This window comes from Sorex araneus, chromosome X (assembly GCF_027595985.1).
Source record: "Sorex araneus isolate mSorAra2 chromosome X, mSorAra2.pri, whole genome shotgun sequence".
NCBI lineage: Eukaryota > Metazoa > Chordata > Mammalia > Eulipotyphla > Soricidae > Sorex > Sorex araneus.
In genome coordinates, this window is record NC_073313.1 from 214,959,601 (window position 1) to 214,981,267 (window position 21,667).

At 39.7% G+C, this 21,667-nt stretch overlaps 1 protein-coding gene across 3 annotated transcripts in view; it reads left to right on the forward strand.

Moving 5' to 3' along the window:
- The first annotated feature begins 1,316 nt into the window (after positions 1 to 1,316).
- UBE2E3 (ubiquitin conjugating enzyme E2 E3) overlaps positions 1,317 to 21,667 on the forward strand; it is a 99,458-nt gene continuing 79,107 nt past the window's right edge. The window contains exons 1-3 of one of the 3 annotated variants that reach the window (XM_055120820.1): positions 1,317 to 1,470; positions 2,603 to 2,821; positions 4,612 to 4,662. In XM_055120820.1, coding sequence (XP_054976795.1) covers positions 2,628 to 2,821; positions 4,612 to 4,662 — 245 coding nt within the window. In that variant the 5' untranslated portion in view covers positions 1,317 to 1,470; positions 2,603 to 2,627. Of the gene's footprint in view, positions 1,471 to 1,758; positions 1,895 to 2,078; positions 2,325 to 2,602; positions 2,822 to 4,611; positions 4,663 to 21,667 lie in introns of those variants that run through there. The other 2 variants (XM_055120821.1, XM_055120823.1) reach the window with 2 other exon arrangements.

The window sequence follows — 21,667 nt, forward strand, 5'->3', positions numbered from 1 at the left end:
TTTTGTGCTCCTTGGTGCCTGGGGCAAAACGTGCCAAGAACACCAGGTGACAGGGAGAACAGAACCTTCCCACTCTCCCGCAGAAGCTGCTGTGTGCGGCCTGCTGACCTGCTGTCACGCAGGTTCTCTTTTCAGCGTGGGCACTTGGCAAGCAGGGCACAAGAATCCATAGGAAAGTGGCAGGTGTGGATCCACTCCAGCCCCAGTCCGCTCGCTCTTTCACTTGAACAAAAAAAGTCATGAGCCCCAGGACATTAAGTTTCCAAAATATCCTGAGGGCTGTCCTCTTTGGCAGGTTGGAGGCCAAAGAAAAGCCAAAGGTCACTGTTAATCTTGAAATCCTTCCTGAAGTCGCTCATTGACCAGGATCCCTATCCCATCCCTTTGGGGGTCCAGGGGGCACGAGGCAGCATTCTACTGAGCCTGGCCTTGTCCCACCGGCCCCCTCCACCCAAGGTGTCCCGTCTCTCAGGCGCTGGGAGAAGGGGGGGTGCACACCACGCCGCTGGGGCCCCTCAGGCAGGAAAGGGGGACCCCTGGGGGTGCACAGCAGTCCAGATGCCGGCAGCGAGAAGGTGGCCAGCGTGCGGGATGTCCTGGAGCCGCGCGGCCCGGCCTCCCAGACCGGTCGTCTAATGGGCAGCTCGCCGGGAGGCAGGCACAGGCCGGAAGCCACCCCGCGGCCCAGCCGCCCCGCGAGACGGCGCCCGCGCCCCGGCCCTCTCCGGCACGGGCTCCCCGGCCCAGGGCGCCAGGGTCCAGGCCGCCCCCGGGTCCCCACCGCGCTCTTTGTCCGGGCCGCGCGCGGGCGGACGCGTGCGCCATCCCCCACCTTCCCCGCCTCCCCGGACCCCCGCCTCCCGCCCCCCCCAACCCCCTCCGCCCCGTCCCCCCTCCACAGGGTGACGGGAGGCACGGAGAGCGCGCGCGGACGCAGACGCGGACGCGGACGCGGGCACGCGCGCGCGCCGCTCGCCCCCGCGGGCCGCCCGCAGCGCGCGCCCCCAGCGCCAGGCACGCAGCGAGCGAGCACGCGCGCCGGCGCCGCGCCCGCCCCTCCCCCCGCGCTCGCCTCGGAACTTGCTGACTGCGCGGCCGGGAGGAGCCGAGCCGGGCGGCGGCGGCGGCGGCGGCGGCGGCGGCGGGAGGCCACAGCGCGTGGGGGTCTCCCGCGTCCCCTCCGCCTCGCCGGGAGCTCGCGCCCTCGCCCCGCCGAGTTCCCACCCCCCCTTTTTTTTTTTTTCCCGAAGGCGCTGGGCGGCGCCACCCTCCGGCCGGAGCCCGGCACTGCACCACCCCCTCCGACTTTCAATGTTCCACACTCCCCGGCCAGAGCCTCCTCGGCTTCTTTTTTTCCCTCCCCCCCCTTCCCCCCCCCCCAGCTGCCTCCATTTCCTTAAGGAAGGGGTTTTTGCTCTCGCCCTCCCCCACAGCGTAGCGGCGCGCGAGCGGGCCGGGCGGGCGGCCGAGGTAAGGCGGCGGGGCCGGGGGCCGCGTGGGGGGCGGCCGGGGCGGCGGCGGCGGTGGGGGAGGGGGCGGGGGCGGGCAGCTTTGTTCGCGCCGGGCGCCCGCGCCGGGGCCGCGGGGCTGCTCGCATCCCCCCCGGGCGCCCGGCGCGGCCCCGCACGGCCCCCGCACGGCCCTCCCCACAAAGGGCCGCGGAGCTGCGTGGTGGCCGCCGCCGCCGTCGCCGCCGCCGCCGCCGGCCGCCGCTCGCCTCCGCGGGGCGCGGAAATTTGTTGCACTTCTTGGGGGCTTTGTTTGTTTGTTTGTTTTCCCCCTCCGGGTCCCCCTCCCCTTACCCCCGCCACCCCCATTTATTTTGGACAAAATGTCGGTCCTTGATGTGAAAATTGAGCGAGGAACCTGGCCGGCGTCGGGAGCTTTGCAGAAGGTGCAGTTTGCGTCCTGCTCTCTTCCCCGGGTGGCAGCTCGGGCTTGGCCGGATGGATCTTCGCCGCCGGCCGTGCCAGGGGCCCCGGCAGCTGGTTCGGTTGATTTTTTTTTTTTTTAAATCCCCAAGTGTAGCCTGGAAGGGCTTTGCGTGCCCGCCGGAGGACCCGCCACCTTCCCTAAGCATAGGGGCGGGTAACTGGGCACGTTTTCCATGGTCTGGGAACCATGTCCTTCTGACCCGTGTCAGCATGTCAATATTTAGGCGTGATTAGCGACTTTTGAGCATTTTTTTTTTCCAGCGGGGTCTGTTATTTGCATCCAGTCGCCGGCTATTCGTGCTCGCCGCCCGACTTCCCTGGCCAATGTGTTGTTTCATGCCCTCCGAGAAAGTAGACAATTGATAGATTGTCCAAGGCATGGGAACAAATGTGAGCGGGTTTTCCAACTTGAGTTGGGTGAATCCCCGAACGCTGGCGTCGGGGGGCGCGGGGGGGGGTGGGGTGGGGGGGCACGGCACCGCCTCCTCTCCCTGCAACCCCGCCTGCCCTGCGATGAGATAAGCGTGAACACTGGGGAAGCTTTTCCATGAAAATAACGACTTTTAGATGGACCCGGAGAGAAAGAAGAAAATGCCATTGGCTTGGGCTTTTCTCTTTCCTTCCTTATGCCTGACATTGCCTGTCTTCTCCCCCTTTCTCCTGAAAAGTTTGCCCAGGAATAAGTCCAGCAAGATGTCCAGCGATCGGCAGAGGTCGGATGATGAGAGCCCCAGCACCAGCAGCGGCAGTTCGGACGCTGACCAGCGCGACCCCGCAGCCCCAGAGCCGGAGGAACAAGAAGAGAGGAAACCTTCTGCCACCCAGCAGAAGAAGAACACCAAACTCTCCAGCAAAACCACCGCGAAGCTCTCCACAAGCGCCAAAAGGTGAGGGGCGGCCAGGAGGATGCACACCTTGCCAGGGTGGGCTTCCAGAGGGACAAGCCTCCGCTGCTGCTGTCCCCCCTAAACCGGCCGTGTGTTCAGACACGCTGACCCAGCCGACCAGTTTTGTTTGTGCTGGAAGGAGTTGTCATGGTGCGGGTGGTATATATACAAGCAGCCCCCTTCCTGCAAATCCCACTTAGGGGCAAACTTTTAACTCTGTACCCGGGCAGCTTGTGCAAGCGTGTGTCCCTGGAGTGGAGATGGAACTGGCATTCTGACAGATTGTTGAAGGAGCTGGCAAGGGAAGATTTGGTGCACCCAAATGAGCTGGTGCATTGGAGGATGTTTCCCTTTTCTGAGTCACACTCTTCTTCATTGAAAGTGACACTTGTGGAGATTGGCAGTGCCTCTCCTTGGGAAACTTTATAATCAGAAATGATCGGGTTTGCTGGAAAACTGGTGCATCCAAGGCCTTGGCTATACGTGAAAATGTTTGAAATCGTGCTTCAAGTCTGCTCTCCGTCTTACAGATAATGTAATTGGAAATTGTGTGTCCCAAGTGTGACTTTTTTTTCCCTAGTGAAACTGTGGTTACCCAAATAAAACAGTTTAATTTTAGGTGGCCCATGATAATTGAAAACTTTCATTGTCCATGTGCCCCCTTCACTCTAAAACTTGTAGATACGCTTGATACATTATTACTCAACAGCAGGAGGGAGATATTTTGTTGGGTATAAGTGGAAGATCATTTGTTATCTCTTGATTTATATTATCTGTGATGGTGGGAAAAATATCTGTCAGTGGGAGTCCATCAGTTGTAGTATATTGGAATATTCGTGGTTTCTAGTAATTACACTGTATCTACAGCATTAGCTAATACTGACATTTTGTTGATTTTCATTGATCAAAACTAAGGCAAAAGAAAATTTAAAAACTGGTCAAATAGTGTTGTGTAGCAATTCAAAAGTATTCTGACCTAATAAAATTTTACCTCAGTTACATCTGTAAATCTTTACTAAATAGGTATCTTTGAAGTAATCCAAAATGCTTCTCAATTTATTGCAATCTTACTGAGGAATGAAAATAGAAAGACTTCCTAACTTTTAAAAGCTTTTAAGATGTGTCTTCAGAGAACTGCTTTGTACCACTTGTTCCCTTAACTGAAGGCTTTATACTATGTAGTGTTCTTCTCCCCTAACCCCCCCCACACCCACCCACACACATTTATTAAATTTTAGAGCTGTATTTAAAGACCAGGAAAAACAGACCTCTGACAGTGTTATTTGGAAGTTTTTCTCTAGTTAAGGTATTTGTGAATTCTAAACTTTTTCTGACAGTTAAAATATTGTCAGATCTGTTAATGTGCTCTTCTGTACCTGGTTAATTCTTACCTCGGTTCTATTGACTTGGAGTCATTGTCAAATATTCTAGTGCCTTCCCTCCTCCCTTCTGCCTCATTTGCATATAAGCTTGAAAAGAGAATTTCTTTGGTAAAAAGTATTTTAAAAAGGATTTTATATGCTTTACTGAGTACCAGTGGAAGACTAGTTCTCAAATCAGGTGTAAATGTTTCACTTATTTACAGTAGCAAGTGAGAAAAAAAGCTGCAAAGTTTCTGTTAAGGGATTTGGGTTATGCCTCTGAGAACAAAGAGGAAGCAGCCATGTTAGCATTACTGAAGGCAAAGCCAGCCTTGCATTTAACTGTATGGTGGTAGAGGGCAGTGTAATTCTCCGGTTATTCTGTAGACTATCGCAAATCCTTTTTGTCTGTTCTCATTTCACTCACAGAATTCAGAAGGAGCTAGCTGAAATAACCCTTGATCCTCCTCCTAACTGCAGGTAAGAAATAAATATTTTTTGATTTTGATTTCATATTGTAGAAACAGATCAAGAGATTAATGTCTTTTCCTGGATGTATGTGCTGCAGAAGAGGCAGAATTTGCTTCTCAGCTCTGTAAGTGGATTAAACAAAAATGATCTAAGGTGAATGAAATAAATTTTGGCAAAACATACTTCAGTATGTGTCATACCTTTTGAACTTGGGAGTATAGTGACTTTGTTGTTACTGAAATTAGTATGAATGGTGCTGATTCTTGTCCTATTGTATTTCAAAACAGTGTTTATTCAGAAGTGTATTGCGGAAACTTCTAAAATTTTGCTAAGCTTAAAAGTTACTGCTTAAGTGCAATGTGAACTGACTTCCAAATTTAGAAATTGCTGAATGTGGTGTTATAAAGTGTAAATGCAGTAAACAAGAGTATAGTTGTTTCTTTTTGATTTATTCAGTAACTTGCCTTAAGGATAAATTTTATGTGCTAAGCTAATGGGTTTAGTTGTTTTTTTAGGGAATGCATTGTGGGAATTATTTACACTTAAGTGTCCGTAAATTACTTGGGGAAATTCTTAGCAGTTTTGCTATTTGAAATACGTATATGAAAAACATCAAATGAGTTGGAATTCGTGGTGGCCAGAATGCATTTCACTGAAGCTCAAGTAGAATAAATTTTTTTTTGGAGGGGTAAGGTTAAATAAAAGTATGGTTGACACGTTTTCTCTGAAAAAAAAAATTGATTTATGTCACTTGATGCTGAAGACAGCATTGATCATACGAATTTCAAAATTAAAGTTTCACGGAAAATTTGCAGTTAGCTGCTAAAGGAATATGCTAGTGTTAGGCAGTGAAATGGTTGGTTTAAAAATGTTGCTGTGTATTTTTCTTTTTTCTATAAGCTGTGTTCACTTATGCTGTTTAAAGGCATCACCAAAGTCTACTCAAGATATATACTAAGCTGTAATCCCATTGTGTCTTATTTCAAATGCTCAGGTCGCATGGACTTGTCATGATTTAATGTCACGGATTGAAAGTTTGTCCATATTTGTAATCAGCCATCTCAGGTCAAAAAAGAAGCAAGAATGTCAAATAATTTTAAGCAAATAGTTGTATAGGGAGAGCTGCAGTGTGCAGTAGTGTTAGCCCCTGCTGAACCTTCTTAGTTGTTGCTATTTTGAATGAGATGTACTTTAAGTTTAAAATACACATCTTATTTTGGAAATTTGCTACTAAGAGACACCTCATTGTGTAAAACAGTGTAAATTTTATAATGAGTGTAAAGTATTACTTCATTAATTTTTGAGAATATTGTATTTTATATGATGCTTTTGGATTTATTAGATTGTGTATGTACATGGTGTTTTAAAATTAATGTCACTCTTATTTTTTTGTGTTGATGAGATTGTTAGGAAGCTTAAAATTATGTATGTGGTTTATGCTATATTTCCATTAATCGTGTTGCTTTAGGGATAAAATAAATCAAGGTATTTTTTTTTCCCTCAGCCTTCTAAATGGCATGTCAGATCTGTGGCCATTTAAGGGGGTCAAGTTAAATTTGCTCTTTTGGAAGAATCACTTAACGTTCAGTGTTTTCTGATTATTTGTTTGAAAGATGTAAAAATCTGTAAGTTTAAAACAAATATTTTTAAATTGCTTGTCAGGTGGAATTATTTTAAAGATTTCTGTTCATTTTTTTTTAATGACCCAAATTTCATTACATGCAAAAATCTAAAGCGCTCCATAGACATGTGCTGAGTGCTCTTAGAATAGTCGCTTAGTATTATCATTGCCGAAGAAATTGGTTTTATGTGTTTAACCCAGGAATGGTCCTACAAGGTCACTAAGGATTGTTTTAGAGCAAGAAGAATCTTTGAAAGAGATAAAAAGTTTAACTTTGTTTTTTTATACCAGATTTCATTTTACAGTTAGTTATTGGATTAGTAAAACAGGAAACCTTTAGGTTGCAACTTGGGATATCTGTAAAAGATTGCAAATGCTGTCTTTTCAGTTTAATTTTTTTGTAATGTATGTGTTTCTTTGCAATTAATGGAGAGAACAATAAATACGAGCCTTAGTAGGGAACTGCAAAAAGATTTTTCTTACTAATTCAGGAGCATTGTTTTTTCCATGTGCCCATCATATAAAATATCCAGATAATTTTGTGTATCTCACTGTGTCTTTATAATTTGGGGGACTAGCGGGTGGGTACTGAAGACCTGAAGACCTAGTCCTTGTCTCTTAGCATGAATTTGGAATATTGAGTATTTGGTCCAGGCATTTTATAATTTTAGGATTTAGACAAGACCCAGTTGTCACTGCATTTTACCATTATGTTAAATATGTGACAGATTGTATTGTTCTATAATTCACATGTACATCAGTGAGAATTTTAGTTATATGGTGGTAGTATAGTTTATGTTACAAAGATGGGGGTTCCATATTGATAAATTCTAAAATATGTGAATTTATATTACTTGAAGTCTATAAAACCTAATACTTTTCATGTGTAGCTAATCAGTATTAAAATATGATTCCTAATATGATTTTTCAAATATTATTTTTGAGTTAGCTTGTCAAAGTAGGTGACAGATTTAATTCTTCCTCAGGGAAGAAATACAATGTATATCTGTACCCATTGAGGAAAAGTTGAGTGAAATACAAGGTATTCAGAAAAACCAAATGTACTCAAACTAGGTTGATTTCTCTAGATTCCCTTTCTATATTTAATTAACATTTAAAATTTTTATATGGCCATCTCTATGTATATATGTATGTACACATATATAACGTACATACACATACCCACACCCAGGATGTAATAGGATTTGTGCTGCTTTAAACATGTCTGAATATACTTCCATGGTATTAAATTTCTTCAATTTTTTTGTTATAGTAGCAAAGTTTGGTAAAAAATTATTCCCAGTCAGCTGGTGCGGTTTCAGGTCTTAGGTATTGGAATGCTTTGGGGAGAAGTGTCTTAAACATACTTTGAAAACATTTATTTGGTGGCTTCAGTTTATATTCTTTACACACTTTAAATTAGTACACAATTGCTAATGAGAAATTGTGTTATAGGCATTTCACTATCTACTTTTAGAAGAAGTTACTTGGTAGAATTGTTGATTGAAGTGCTATTAAGACATTTACATTCTATTTATTTTTAGAATGTGTTTTTTCGTACTTGCTATTTGTATCAAAAATTTAGAAAACTACTTGATTTTAACTTCACATTTAATTCTCATGTATATATGGGAAAGTACAGTTATTTACTTATGTGTTTTTGTTTGTCCTGATTGAATAGTATATTGAGGTAGATGTTTTGAGTCATTTTTGAATAGGTTTTGAGTATAGGAAGGTCTTTTTGGAGAAAAGCGTTATAAAGTTATTTATATACTCTTTTATTTGTTTGTTTTGGGGCCACACCTGGACATATTCATGAGTTACTCCTGATTCTGCACTCAGGAATCACTCCTGGAATCATATGGAGTGCTTGGGATGGAACTTGGCCACATATATGGCAAACACCTCACTCATTGTGCTGTATCACTCGCCCCATGAGTTATAATATTATGTATTTTACTTCCAGACTCAGAAAATAGTATGATATAATGCATGCAATTTTTTTTAACCTTTCTTTTAGTGGAGGGTAGCTCCCAACTGGTGCTCAGGAAGATTGGGGACCCTACCTACAATTCTGAGCCAACCTGCATCGTCCTTTTGTTTATTTTTCTTTAGGGGCCACACCCTGTAGTTTTCAGGGGCCATACCAGACTCTGAGCTAAGGAGAAACTCCTGGTGGTGCTGTCGGGGGTGGGGCAGGGAAGGATCATAAGTCATGCCTGGGATGTGACCAGGCTCAGCGGCTCAGCTGTGACAAAAATGAATTAACACCTTTACTATCTTTTAGGCCGCATAATCTCCACCTGAAAATATATAAATATATATATATACATATTAATGAGAGATGTAATCAAGGTCTAAACTCAAAAGTTGGCAGCCTTCAATTTGCTTATATGTCTGTTAACTTTGGGTGAGCTGTATTTTCTTTTGAGGGTGGTAACCACTTTTCACTATTTTTCTAGAGTAGACTAGAACTTTGCTGCTCATAGGGTAATCTTTAGACTAGCAGTATCTGTGTTTCAGGTGAGGTTGTTAGACATGCAGTCTCTTGCTTCCTGCCAGCCTGTGCAGAAGTACTATTTCAGAATCTGGATTTCAGCAAGAGTTCTGGTGTATGTACATTAAGGTTTGAAAAGCACTGGTATTGACTCTAGACTATCTTCATATCTTTGCACTGCCACTTTTAAGCTATGTTACCTTATAGAAAATGGAATTTTTTTTTACAATTTCTTTAGCTGTCAGAGAGTAAAATAAAATGATAACCTGCCCTTTGTAGTTCTGTTGTGAGGATTAAATGAGTTTATGTGCTTTAAAGGTCTGTAACAGTGTAATTTGGGTCAGGAGAAACAGCTTAGCAGCATGCTATCACTCTTGCTGGCATTTTCTCCAGTGTATTTGGACCTATAGGAGTAATTTTATCTTAATTAGTACAGCACCTATTTATTTAGAGCACATCAAGCAACTGGTTTTTGATGTTAATAAAAGCATTTTCTTGAATCTTGAGTTAAAAGTAGCCTAAGAACATTGGACAAAGATGTTTAGTAGTACACAGTAGCATAAAATAGTATAAGAATGGTATATCTGGGCTGGAGAGATACAGTTGATATCATGCTTGCTTTGCAAAACCTTGCTTTGAATCTCTTTGTGCTGTGGTCTTTAACTGGTGCATTTGGGGGCACCTTCCAGCTCCATGTTGACCCAGTTTGATCCTTGATATCCCATGTGGTTCCCCCAAACCTCAGCAGGAGTCACTCTGAGCACCACCCTTTAAAGTACTCTATGAGGTTAATGGTAACTAGTTCAATAGTGAATGCTCTGACTTCAGTAATTCATAATGAAAACATTTAGAGTATTAGAATGGTTATGCTCTACTTCTAAACATAAAAATGTATAGTTTTACTGAGAATGAGATATCGATATTCTTTTTATTTTGAAGGAATTTTGCTTAGGGAGTGAGGAGAAAAGAGAACAGGGAAGGGGTGGGAGAGAGGAACTTGAATAAATGTTTCTGCGGGGGAAAGGAGAGCTTGCATCGATTTTTCTAAAATTTACAGCCTAAATTGATATTTTTATCATCTCAAAATAGATCCTTGTCTGCAATCTTGGAAATATTTAAGTTGTTTTTTCTAATTGGTGCATCAGGACTGCCAAAGATTGAAATAATTCGGTATCTGTATTGCTTTTCTGTTGCTTATATTGTAATTGATTTTTTAATTTCCATACATATACAGATATTTTTCTCTTATACTTGATTATTATTTATATTGCATATATATCTGATCTGAAAATACCTTATTTTATAAAATGAAGTTCTGCCTTAGTTATTAGGTCATTTTAATTATGACTATTTAAAATGAATTGTGGACTTGCTTATTTAGTTTGTGAATTTGCTTTTAGGCTTCTAGAGCAGTGCTCAGAAGGCCTGAGTACTTGGCCTGTGAGTACCTTAGCAATACTTGGCCTGGCATTGTGGGCCTTACTGTCTAGTGATGTGGCCCAGTGATGCCACAAGGGCCACCAGATTCAGATCCATGCAATACCTGCAGTGCTGGGAGTGAGGATGGCATTCATGCAGTGCTGGGGATTGAACTCAGGGCTTTGTCCATGCTGAGTATGCTGTCAGGGCCTCTGTCTCCCAACTTCAGACCTTTTTAAGTAATTTTAATTGTAAGATTTGTAAGCTCAGTTTTAAAAACATGAATATGGTACTAATCGTTTGAAGTTATTACCCATCTCCTCTTACTGTGGTCTTTTAACTAGTGAGTTGCTGGTTGCTTTTTCTGGCTTTTTTGCTTTTTGTTTTTGTTTTTTTTCTTTTTGGCTTTGGCTTACATACTGTGGTGAGTTAAGGGCTACTTCCAGCTCTGTGCTTGAAGGACAAAAGGTGCTGTGGTTGAATATGGGCCTTCCTTATGTTAAGTGTGCATTCAGCCTGTTTAGCTATCTCTCTGGCCCCTAACAAGTGGATAGTTATTATTAACTACTCTTGACATCACCAGCTTTCTCAAAAAATAAGAGACTTTCCTCAGAACTAGGGCATCATTGGTGATTTTAAAGGATGTTTTATTTTTCAGTAAACTAATAGTTCCTTCAGTGCCCCTTTAATACATAATGCTACAGTATGTTCATGCGGTGTATACTTTTACTACAAGTCTACCTCCTGCAAAAGTTAGTATTCCTTTATTCATTTTTGTACTCCAAGACTGATGCCAGTACTGACTTCTTAAGTTAATAAATTGAAGTCAGTCAACTTGACAGAAGTAAAGATTCTAGGCAAAATAGTGACTTAGAGAAATAGAGAAAAATCTGCTAAATATCCCATGTAATTTTTTCCTTTCTTCCAATATGACTGTTAAGTATGTAGCTAGAATTTTTATTGCAAGATAGAGTTGGTAATAATAGTAAGCCTAATCTGCTAGTGGAGCCGTGAATTAAGTGATATTGAGAGTAAAAACTTGTCCAGAGAATACCATGATTGACAGTATTCTCCATGAACGCCATACAGTTCATTGGGCTGAGTGCATATGTGGCATGTGGGGTGGAGGTAAGAGGCTCAGATTCAACACCTCATGTTCCCAACCTGAGCTGGGAGTAGCCCTGAACAATGCTGTATGTGACACAAAAACTCAGAAAACAACAACCCAAAACCAAGAAAAAAAATCACGCAGCTTTCTTCCTCTAAATACCACATTTTTATCAGGATGTCTATTATGTTCATTACTGATATATAGTAAGAAAGCGGGAGAAAATTTTGCATTTAAAAACTTCACAGCAGTATGCAATACTCCCAAATTGTTTTGTTCCTTTCTTTAGATAACCAGTTGGTGCCCTATTCCCTCCTTGAATGAGTTGCTGTAACAGCAGATGGATATGTTTAGTTATAAGAAAATCAACAAATCTTTCTTGCTTGAGTGCAAGGGCATTCACTTTGAGAATGGAGAATGTGATCTGCCATTCTGTCTTCCTAATAAAATGGAGATTAAAAACATACAACACCACTTGCATAGCTAGAGAAATGGAAATGATATTTTCTTTCCATACTTCTTTTGACAAGGAAGTGTATCTTATGTTGTATTAGAAGCTAGAAGAAGAAACATTTAAAATTTTAATCTTTTACCTTCAGACTAATGGTTCTCAAAGGTTGGAGAAACTTAGGAGGTTTTATAGGTTTAGGATAACAGTTTTTGCCTCTTACCCCCCTGCCCCCTGCCTCCCCGCCTAGGGTACTGTTGTCAATACCCTGCGAATATTTTTTGTTTATAATTTGTGGGAGAGGGGCTTTGATGACATTGAGTGAGTTGAAATCACGTTTGTGCTACATAATTCTACCTCATAGGACACACCTCCATAATGAATTTGGGGAACTAAAATGTTACTGGCATTTAAATTGACATTTTGCTATACACATATTGTTTTTGCAGCTTCCTTTTTGTCATTTACATTTGTTGTGATGCTTGCTTAATACTTTTACACCTCAGTTTCCCTACTGCACATTCATCCCATTCTTCTCATTCTGTAGTTTTATTTTATAGTGTAAATCAAGCATAAATCATTACTTTTTTATGTGAACCTTGCTGAAGCTAGAAATGCTTGACAGAAGTATTTTAATTTCTAATTTTTATTAAAAACACTGACTTACAAAGTTGTTCAGTTTATAGTTGTTTCAAACATTTAGTGTTCCAACACCACCAGTGTGACCTTCCTTCCATCAATATCCCAGTTTCCCGTCCGAATCCAAATCTCTGTCCTTTTGGGCACATAAAAAATCTACTTTATATTGCTTATTCCAACAAAACTTTTAAGATCTGGCAAACAAAATGACAGAAAGTAAATAAGGGCCAATTAGTGATTACTATATGATTTTGACCTATTTAAAGAAAATTAAAACCATTTAATACAATATAAAACTGCCTATTCTCATTTGCATATATGTTTTCAACTCTGATTGTAAAGTATATTACGTTGAATTTTATTTTATATTTGGATCTGATTATGGTAGTAATTATATCTTACCTGTCACTAATAACACCTTTAAAGTAATTTTATCTTAGTATATTTTGGAGTTTACATGGAATAGGTAAGGCCTACATATGTAAATTTTCCCCTTACACTTTATATAAACATTGCGGTTTACAGAGTTGTTCCTGATGATTTGTTACAGGCATTCAGTATTCTACACTAATCTCACCACTATTACATGTTCCCTCCACCATTGTCTCCAGTGTTCCCAACCACCTCTTAAACCTGCTCCGATATAGATCCTCAGTAATTTATTTTATATTGCTTTTAATCAAGAATTTGCTAACAGAATGAAAAAAGTATTTCCTTAGAAGAAATTTAGTGAAAATTGTATCTCATCATGGACCCTTGAAGCCATTAAGTCCTTGTATGAGAGATTATTAAGATGTTACAGGTTAAGCCATCTGTGTTTATGTTTGTTCATCAAAATTGGTTGTCTTCTATGTTACATCCCATTGATTCTGGTGGATTGCATCCCATCTATTACTGGTTTATCAGCATTGTAGAGTTTGAGATGTTGCTCTAGGAAGTCCAGAGTTTTTAACAGGTGATTCAGTTGGAATAAAATTTTTTACTGGGTGGAGACTTAGGGGCGAGTGTGTGACTGCTGGAGCTTCGGGAAGTACAGGGAGATGGGGAATAAAGCCCATCCCATTAATAAAGTGAATAAAGTCCACTCCATCGATGCCTGGAGATTTCAGTCACAAAACCCTCATACCTGAATTTTTGAGCAGATTAATTTTTTCTTCCGAGGCTTGTCCCAAGATAGTGGAGTAAGGTGATTGTGTAGTATGGGAGCTTTCAGCTGCCACATCTCTGTGTTGGCACTGGGCTGACCCGCCTCCTTGGAGGTGAAACTCTAGTTTGCTTTTTCTATGTTGGATTACTTTTCTAGTATTAAATAATATCTTTTAACTGTCACATTCATTGTGTCATTCATTGACACAATGAGGAAGGTACCCTTTAAGTAAACACAGGTCTTGCCATTTATATATATATATATATATATATATATATATATACATATATATTATTTTGCAGCAGTGAAATGTACTTCGGCTATAAAAATTACACACTAAGTTTTGCTAGCTGTTTTGCATTACCAACGAACCTAGAAGACTTATATAAATATAGGAAGGTTTGCTCATTTAAGTCTTTTTACGTCGTTGGGCTCTGCTGGATAGCAGAGTTGACTTGGATCTGTGCGGCTTGCATCTTGTAACTCTGCTATTTGAAACATGTGTCTATAGAAGAGAACTAGGGTTATATGCCAACTCTTAAATGCTTTGGTCTGAAGGTAAGGCATAAATTAATCATATGGCTTCATCCTAAGTGAAGATAACTGAGAAATGTTTTGGAGCAAATGGAATGAGTTTCCAGACTAACACTGTACTAGATTCCATAGAAGAGAATCTGTTTATACGGTATCTTATTTAATTTCCAGAACAGCCAGTAAAATAAGTCAGATTTCAAAACAGTCTTAAGTTTAGAGAATTATTAGTACACTGATTATTAATACATATATATATTAGTACATTGATTAGTACATATATATCTCAGATTCAGGGCAAAAATGTAGGTTTGCTTTTGACATGAAATAAGGACTTTTTAAGTAAAAAAAAAAAAAGCATTTTTATTTCTGTCCAATCCTGTTCAAGAAATCAGGTAAAAGCAATCAAAGTTGTTATGAGTCTATGGTTGCATGTTTTGTGTAAGTGTATCCCATTCATTTACTTACAGTTTCTTGAGAGTTCCAAAGTCCTTTCTCTAAGGTGTTTGAAACCTGTAAGTAGTGTCACCATGGCGAGCTGGAGGAAGAAGATCATTTCCTTCTTCAGCTCTGGGGTGCTAGCTCCTTTTCCTTTTGTAAAATACATCAGTTAGAAGCTTTTTTTTTTTTCTTTTCATTTTTCAAAAACATCAGTTAGAAGCTGTAACCCCCATCCCCCACCAAGTTAGCATTCCCCAAGTTGCCTTCTTTCTCTGTTCACTTTCCTTGTAAGGAAGAAGGTCAAGAATTGAATATGGTCATAACCAAAGCTGCAAATCTTGTTTTCTGCCTTGTAGTTCTTTGTGTGTGGCTTTCCTTGTGGACAAAGAAATAACTTTAAGCCTAACCCTACTTTTTTCTCTAGGGTATTGTGAAATCATCCCTGTTTAGGAATTGATTTTAAGTTAGAAAAGACTCCATAGATAAGAATTTATAGCTTATGAAGAAAAGATTCAAACAAATAATTCACGGAAATTTTAAGAATGATTTGGGTTTTTTTCAGCAACATGTGTACTGGTACTGGATCTGACTTTTTTCAGAAATTTATAGTAGAGCCATAATTTTTGTCTTGTTTAACATAGTTTCGTAATTGTATCTAGCGTGTTTTTTTCCCTTAAAGTTTTAAATCTAATAATAGTGATTTACATAGTATAGGAATTTTTTTCTTAATACTTTGCTTGTTGATTGATTGGGGCGGGGGTTGGGGTGCCTCGCAAGCAGTACTCAGGGAGCCTGTGGAGCATTCGGCCAATTGATATGGTAGGTCAGGATATGTTGCTGCTGGGACCACATGGTATTCTCTGTGCTCCAGTGCCTTCTGTACTACACCTCAAGATGCGTGGACATCAGGTGATGATGGAGATTGAATCTGGGTCTCATGCATGCAGGGCATAAACTAAACCTAAACTGGTCTTCAGCCACTGGCCCATGGTCTTCAGGTGTAGAAAGATTGAAAATCGGTGGTCTACTTTGGTGATTATTATACTGCTGATGATTGGGCGGTGTGTGCAGTTAGGTGCAGGTCTGCAGCTGTAAAAAGGATGAAGAATGTTGCTTTAAGCCCTGTAGTCTCTCCTGAACCACCAAGAGGTACAGAGTTATGAAGTTGTTCATAACTGGGTTTTAGCCATACAGTGTTCCAACACACTACATTTCCCATTACCAGTGTCCACAATTTCCCTCCTGCCACCCCACCCCCTATGGCAGATGCTTTTCATCTCTCTCTCTCTCTCTCTCTCTCTCCTCTCCTCTCCTCTCCCCCTCCCCTCTTCCTTCCCTCCTTTCCTTCCTCCCTCCTTCTCTCCTTCTCTCTCCTTTTAGGCATTGTGGTTTGCAGTACAAGTACTGAAAAGCTATCATGTACATCACATTGCCTCCTTTCACCATTCAATTCTTGTCCAGAAGATCATTTCCAACTATCATTGTCATAGTGGTCCCTTTTTCCTAACACCCCACTCCCCCCTCTTGTGGCAAACTTCCAACCATAGACCTCTTCTGGTCCTAGCCCTTGTTTCTGCTGTATTTGGGTATTAGTCATACTCTTAGTTTTTGTTTTTATAACCCGCAAATGAGAATAATAATCTGTTATGAGTCTTTCTTAAAGAGATGATGTTCCACTTAATAGTAATAGCACTCATGGTGTCATGGTGACCTGCCAGATGTGTATAATCTATCAGATAGATGAAATTGTGAGCTTCATGAATCAGGTATGTACCTTGCCTCTTCCCTGAACTCAGTATTAAAGTTAAATTCTAAAGGCTAAGAGCTGAAGGCCACTCACTCTTTCCAACTCTCCTGGGGCTTGGCTGTTTGGTTGAATGATGGAACGTGAGAATGCTGCTCCCCTCAGGTGCTGGTGCTTGGGGCTTCTGAGGCACAGCTGGGATGATGGGGAAATGAGGATGAGGAAGGAGCTGTATGGTGTTAGGAATTGAAATGGGTCCAATTCCTGCAAGGCATATGACCTAAACGCTGCTACATCCGTGGCCCTGGAATCTCCTTTGAGGGAAAAAATGTGTAGGTAAAATGAACAAAACGTGTCTATAGCACTTGTTTTGGATGTGATGTTCATTAGGAAAGTATTAGTAGTAAAAAGTAATACCAGTATGAAGGTCAAATTTTCCAGGATTATTAACTTTTTTTTAAAGTCCCATTTCCCCTTGACCTTTGATATATGAAATAATGTCTCTAATTTTTCTGGTTATTTGGAACAAAGCATTGAGGGAAAGTTCGTACTTCTCTAATGTATGTCAGTGTTCATTCATTTCTGAAGACAATTTGAAAGGATTTGGATTTGTTATACCATTCCTTTTTTTCGGAGGAGGGCTGCTTCATTGTCCCAGAGCAAATGTACTTTGTCATTTCACTCAACTCTCAAGTTGTCAGGGGAAAAGTAAAGACATCTTAGGTCAGAAATTGCTTTGGGGAGTGTAGCTCCACATGGTTTGGTCTGAATGGAAAGGCCTAGGGAAACATGAATTTTGTTAGCTTTTTATGTTATTTCCCTTTACTTATAAATCATCACGGTGATACTCTCCCTTTACATCATGTGTCTAACTTTGTTCAAACACTATTCATTTCCTTTCTGTGGCTGGATATTTGTAGTTCATTTTGCCATACACAGTCTTACAAGTCTTACAAATGGATCACTTTTTCACATTAAATTTTAGTGGGTTAGGAATTTATTCAGGATCCCCAAGAGAATCAATCTCAGAAGATTGTGGCTACGTATTTTTTTATGGCTTCCTATTGCTTTCCAGTAGTCTTCTCAATTTAAACAGTGGTAGCATCAAAATATAGAGGCTTTCACTTTATGGTTTTATTTTTGCTTCACACTTGTTCCTAAAGGTATTTGGCAATCTTTGTTGGATTTCTGATATATATTTTCAGAGTAGGTGTTACCTGCTATAATAATGTGGCATTTGAAGGGTTTGAAAACAAATTTGGATATAAGTCTGACTAAGAATTCAATGGAAGTTTTAATTTGGTGTACCTTTAGATTTTTTTTTTTATTTTACACCTCTGTATTTAAATTTTTAAGACATTTCTGGTTTATCTTCCCAAATGCTTAATAGCTTCATTAATGGACTATGCCAAGTATTCATTTTGTTCTTTAAAAAATTTTCATATTGCAAGTGGTGAGATTTTTTAATTTTTTAAAATTTACTGTTTGTTACGAAAATTTGAAACATTAAGGGATTAGTATAGTGAACACCTATGCAGCATTCTCTGCTTTCCAATTCGTGAACGGTCTTGTTTTAACTTATCCTGTTTCATCCTCTCATGTTATATCAAAACAAATAATTCCACTTGCAGTTTTAGACAACAAATATTTCAATGTTCATTTTTCAAAGATAACTTTTTTTTTTTAGCCACAATGAATTTAATGTGTTTTAATGGCATTTAGAACAGATTGACAAATGTCTCATGGATATTTTGATCATCCCACACCACCCCTGCCCCCAATTATTTACATCTATATTCAAATAAAGTAAATCCGTTAATGATAAATTGATAGGTTTTTTTTTATATTTCTTGTGATCTGAGTATCCTACATTTTGCGAATTCATTTTTGCAGTTAGTGTAAAAGCTGAAGTGTTTCTGAGCATCTAAATCTTGTCTATTGCATTCCTATGGTATAATTGAATATTTTTCTTTGCATTTAGTTTTCTTGAAAATTAAGTATTATTTATAATATTTTCTAACATAAAGTATGTTCCCTTTTTAGGATAAAACATAACAACTTTTGTACTTTGATAGGCCTATTCTGGATTTTTTTCCTTAAAATTTTCTTAATTCTCCTTTCCCCACTCTTACTAAATTGTATATTTGTAGTATTTATTTCATGTTAAATTAAAAATATATGTGTTAGTGTAGTTGTTCACTCTTATTTTTTTTTTAGATTTGTATATCTACAAAAAGAGAAAGATAGTTTTTGGAAAAATAAATTTAAGCTGATTATTGATTTGCAGTTTTTGTGGAATTTCAGGGGTTTCACTTTAACCATCAGAATTGAAAGTGTAGGCATCACCACCTCCACAATAAAATAAAAATTAAATTTCTCATGTGGAATATAAAGAATCATAATAAGAGAACAACAAAGGGCCAGTCATGGGAACTGGAGGTTTTGTCCGTAGAACTGAGCTTGCATGGGAGGGTGGCTGGCTGGGAGGGGCTGTTGGAACATTGGTGGAAACCTCAGGTGATGGCTGTGGTGTTGGGAGGAAGGGTGCATAAAAAGTGTATTTTATAGTACCGTAATTTACATTGTTGTACATCTCATATTCAAAACACCTTGAGGAATCTGGACGTTTGATTCAGGTTTCATTTTTTTGTTTTTTCTTCATAGATGGTGTACTTTTCTATTCTGTTGAGACACTTAAGATCTGAAACTTAAGCTCTTGATTTTCTCTTTGTGATATTGTCAGCCATTGAAATACAGAAAAATGTGCCTTCTTACTTGTTAACCAATCATTTAGGCAGTATGGTGATTGATTTTTAAATCCTTAAAGGCAGAGGTGAGAGGATAATGCAAAGGTACTTACCTTGCTGCTAAGACCCAGGCTCAATCTTGACCCCACTTACTTATTGTCTGTTTCTCCCACCTCCCTTGGCACCACCAGGAGTGATACCCGAACAGAGAACAAGGGGTAAGCCCAGAGGACAGTCAAGTATGACCAAAAAAAAAAAAAACCAAAGAAAGAAAGAAAGAAAAAACCCAAAAAGTAAAATAAAAGACAGTAAAGGTGATTAATTCTTCCTTGATTACCAGTTTCACTTTTGTTTTTCAGAATTGTGAGTTGGTTCCCTAGTATCTTTTAAGGAATCATTGTAAATTCATACTTGGTATATCAGTCCTTTGTGCCGTCTGTATATGCCTTATTTTCTTTATAGATTTTTTAAGTTTTAAGTAACTTAAATACAAATTGTTTTGCCTTAAGGAACTTGATGTGTAAAAATTGTTGGCATATTTGGTAATAAAATACTACAAACACACGCATTCAACTTAATCATTGCCTTAGGTATTTTAAAAACTGGATATTTATTGAAGCTGTTGTTTAAAACAGTATTCTCAGCCTCCTCTTCATCTTTTTGTCAAGGGGTAATTTGTCTTAGCATTAAGTTACTATATTCAAAATATCTATAGATTTTTTTTATATTTATTTAGTATATTTATCTGTTCTATAGATCAGTTTTTAAGTTTTTCTTTGGGGGTGAGAGGCTTTGTAGCAAGGCAGGTCCCCTACCTTCTGAGCTATCGCTTTGGCCCCCTAAGTTATGAAACCAAGACAATAGAGCTAGGTGGAATGCAGACTAATTTATCACGAGTTGAATTTAAGCATGAAATCTGTTAGAAAGCAAGCAGTTTTCTTTTAGTATTTCTCATCAGTGTTTTGAATTGGATTGTGCTTTTGCCTTAGAAATTGAAGTCCTTTGAGACCTTGAATTCTGCTGAGTAAATGCTAGTATGACTTCTCCCAGTACTGTGGCCACTTGAGCCTTCTCTCCCCACCTCTGCTTCACCCTTACTACCTAATATCCAAGTGTCCTGAGCGGAAGAGTTGTGATAAAGATTTTTTTGTATAGCCTTGCTTCAATTAATGCGTATACACCACATTGTGTCATAATTTGTGATAGATATCTTACATGATATAACATTAAAATCTAATATGACCAAATGTGTCATTTTTAATGCAAAACAAATATTTCATTTTAATTTTTATCCATTCCTTTAAAATCTCTCAGTAAATATAAACTTCGGGTGTGAATTGTACGTACATGGTTTCTTGCAAGTGTGTATCTTTGCAATTCCTTACTATTTTCATGAGCAAATGTGTGTCATTTTTAATGCAATACAAACCACAAATATTTTAGCTTTTTACTTTTTATGTATTCCCCTGACTCTAAAATCTCACAGTGAATATAAACTTTGTGCATGAATTGTACATATAAAATCTCTTGCAAGTATGTATCTTTGCATATTCCATGTCATTTATTATTCATGAATTTTATTAATGAGAAAAATCTGTTTTTAACAGGATTTTCCTGCTAATCCATTGCCACAAATTGAACTTATACTTTAAAAAAACCTCTGATCTCTAATTAACCTCTTCCTGTTTCTGAGGTTTTTTTGGCTTTTGCTTTTTAAGACCTTTAATTTTGTGCTCTTTTCTTTAATAGTCACTATCTAGCTTCCCATTTATCTTTGGTTTATAGAGCCATATGTATTGCCACTTCTCCACTTTTCTGTCCTCAGTTTTATCTTTTTGTAATTTGACTTTTGACTTTATTAAAAAAGGCATTTGGGAATTTTAGCTGTCAGTGTTTTTATTATGTGACACTTTCATGTCTCTGTCTCAATGTCTCTCTGTCTCTGTCTCTCTGTCTCTCTTTTCATTTTGGATACCACCTTGTGTCAGGTTCCTCTAAATTTTTTTGGACAATTTTGAAATTCTCTTTACGATTTATTTTGTCTTACAACTGATACCTATTTCCTCTTGTATGTGAATCACATTGTGTCACCGTTGCATTTTTTGTTGTTTTGGAATCAAACCTGGAGGTGCTCAGAACTTACTCCTAAGTCTGCACTCAGGGATCACTCCTGGTAAACCTGGATTACCATATGGGGTGCCAAGGATTGAAACTGGGTCAGCTGCCAGGCAAGTGCCCTACCTGCTATACAATCATTCTGGCACCAGCTCAACTGCTTTTTCGTTATGGAATTTGCATAGATATTAATAATGGCTCATCAATAATATTTTGCATTTGACTCATTTTTTTTTCTTTATGGAAAAGCTCTGGAGCGATAGCACAGTGGTAGGGCATTTGCCTTGCATGAGGCTGATCCATGTTCGATTCCTCCGCTCCTCTTGGAGAGTCCGGCAAGCTACCAAGAGTATCTCACCCGCATGGCAGAGCCTGGCAAGCTACCCGTGGTATATTCCATATGCCAAAAACAGTAACAACAAGTCTCACGATGGAGATGTTACTGGTGCCTGCTCCAGCAAATCGATGAGCAACGGGATGACAGTGACAGTGACATGGAAAAGCTCTAGTAATGGTGATTTGTTCACCAGACTCCATGGAGCAGGAGTTGTGGAGTC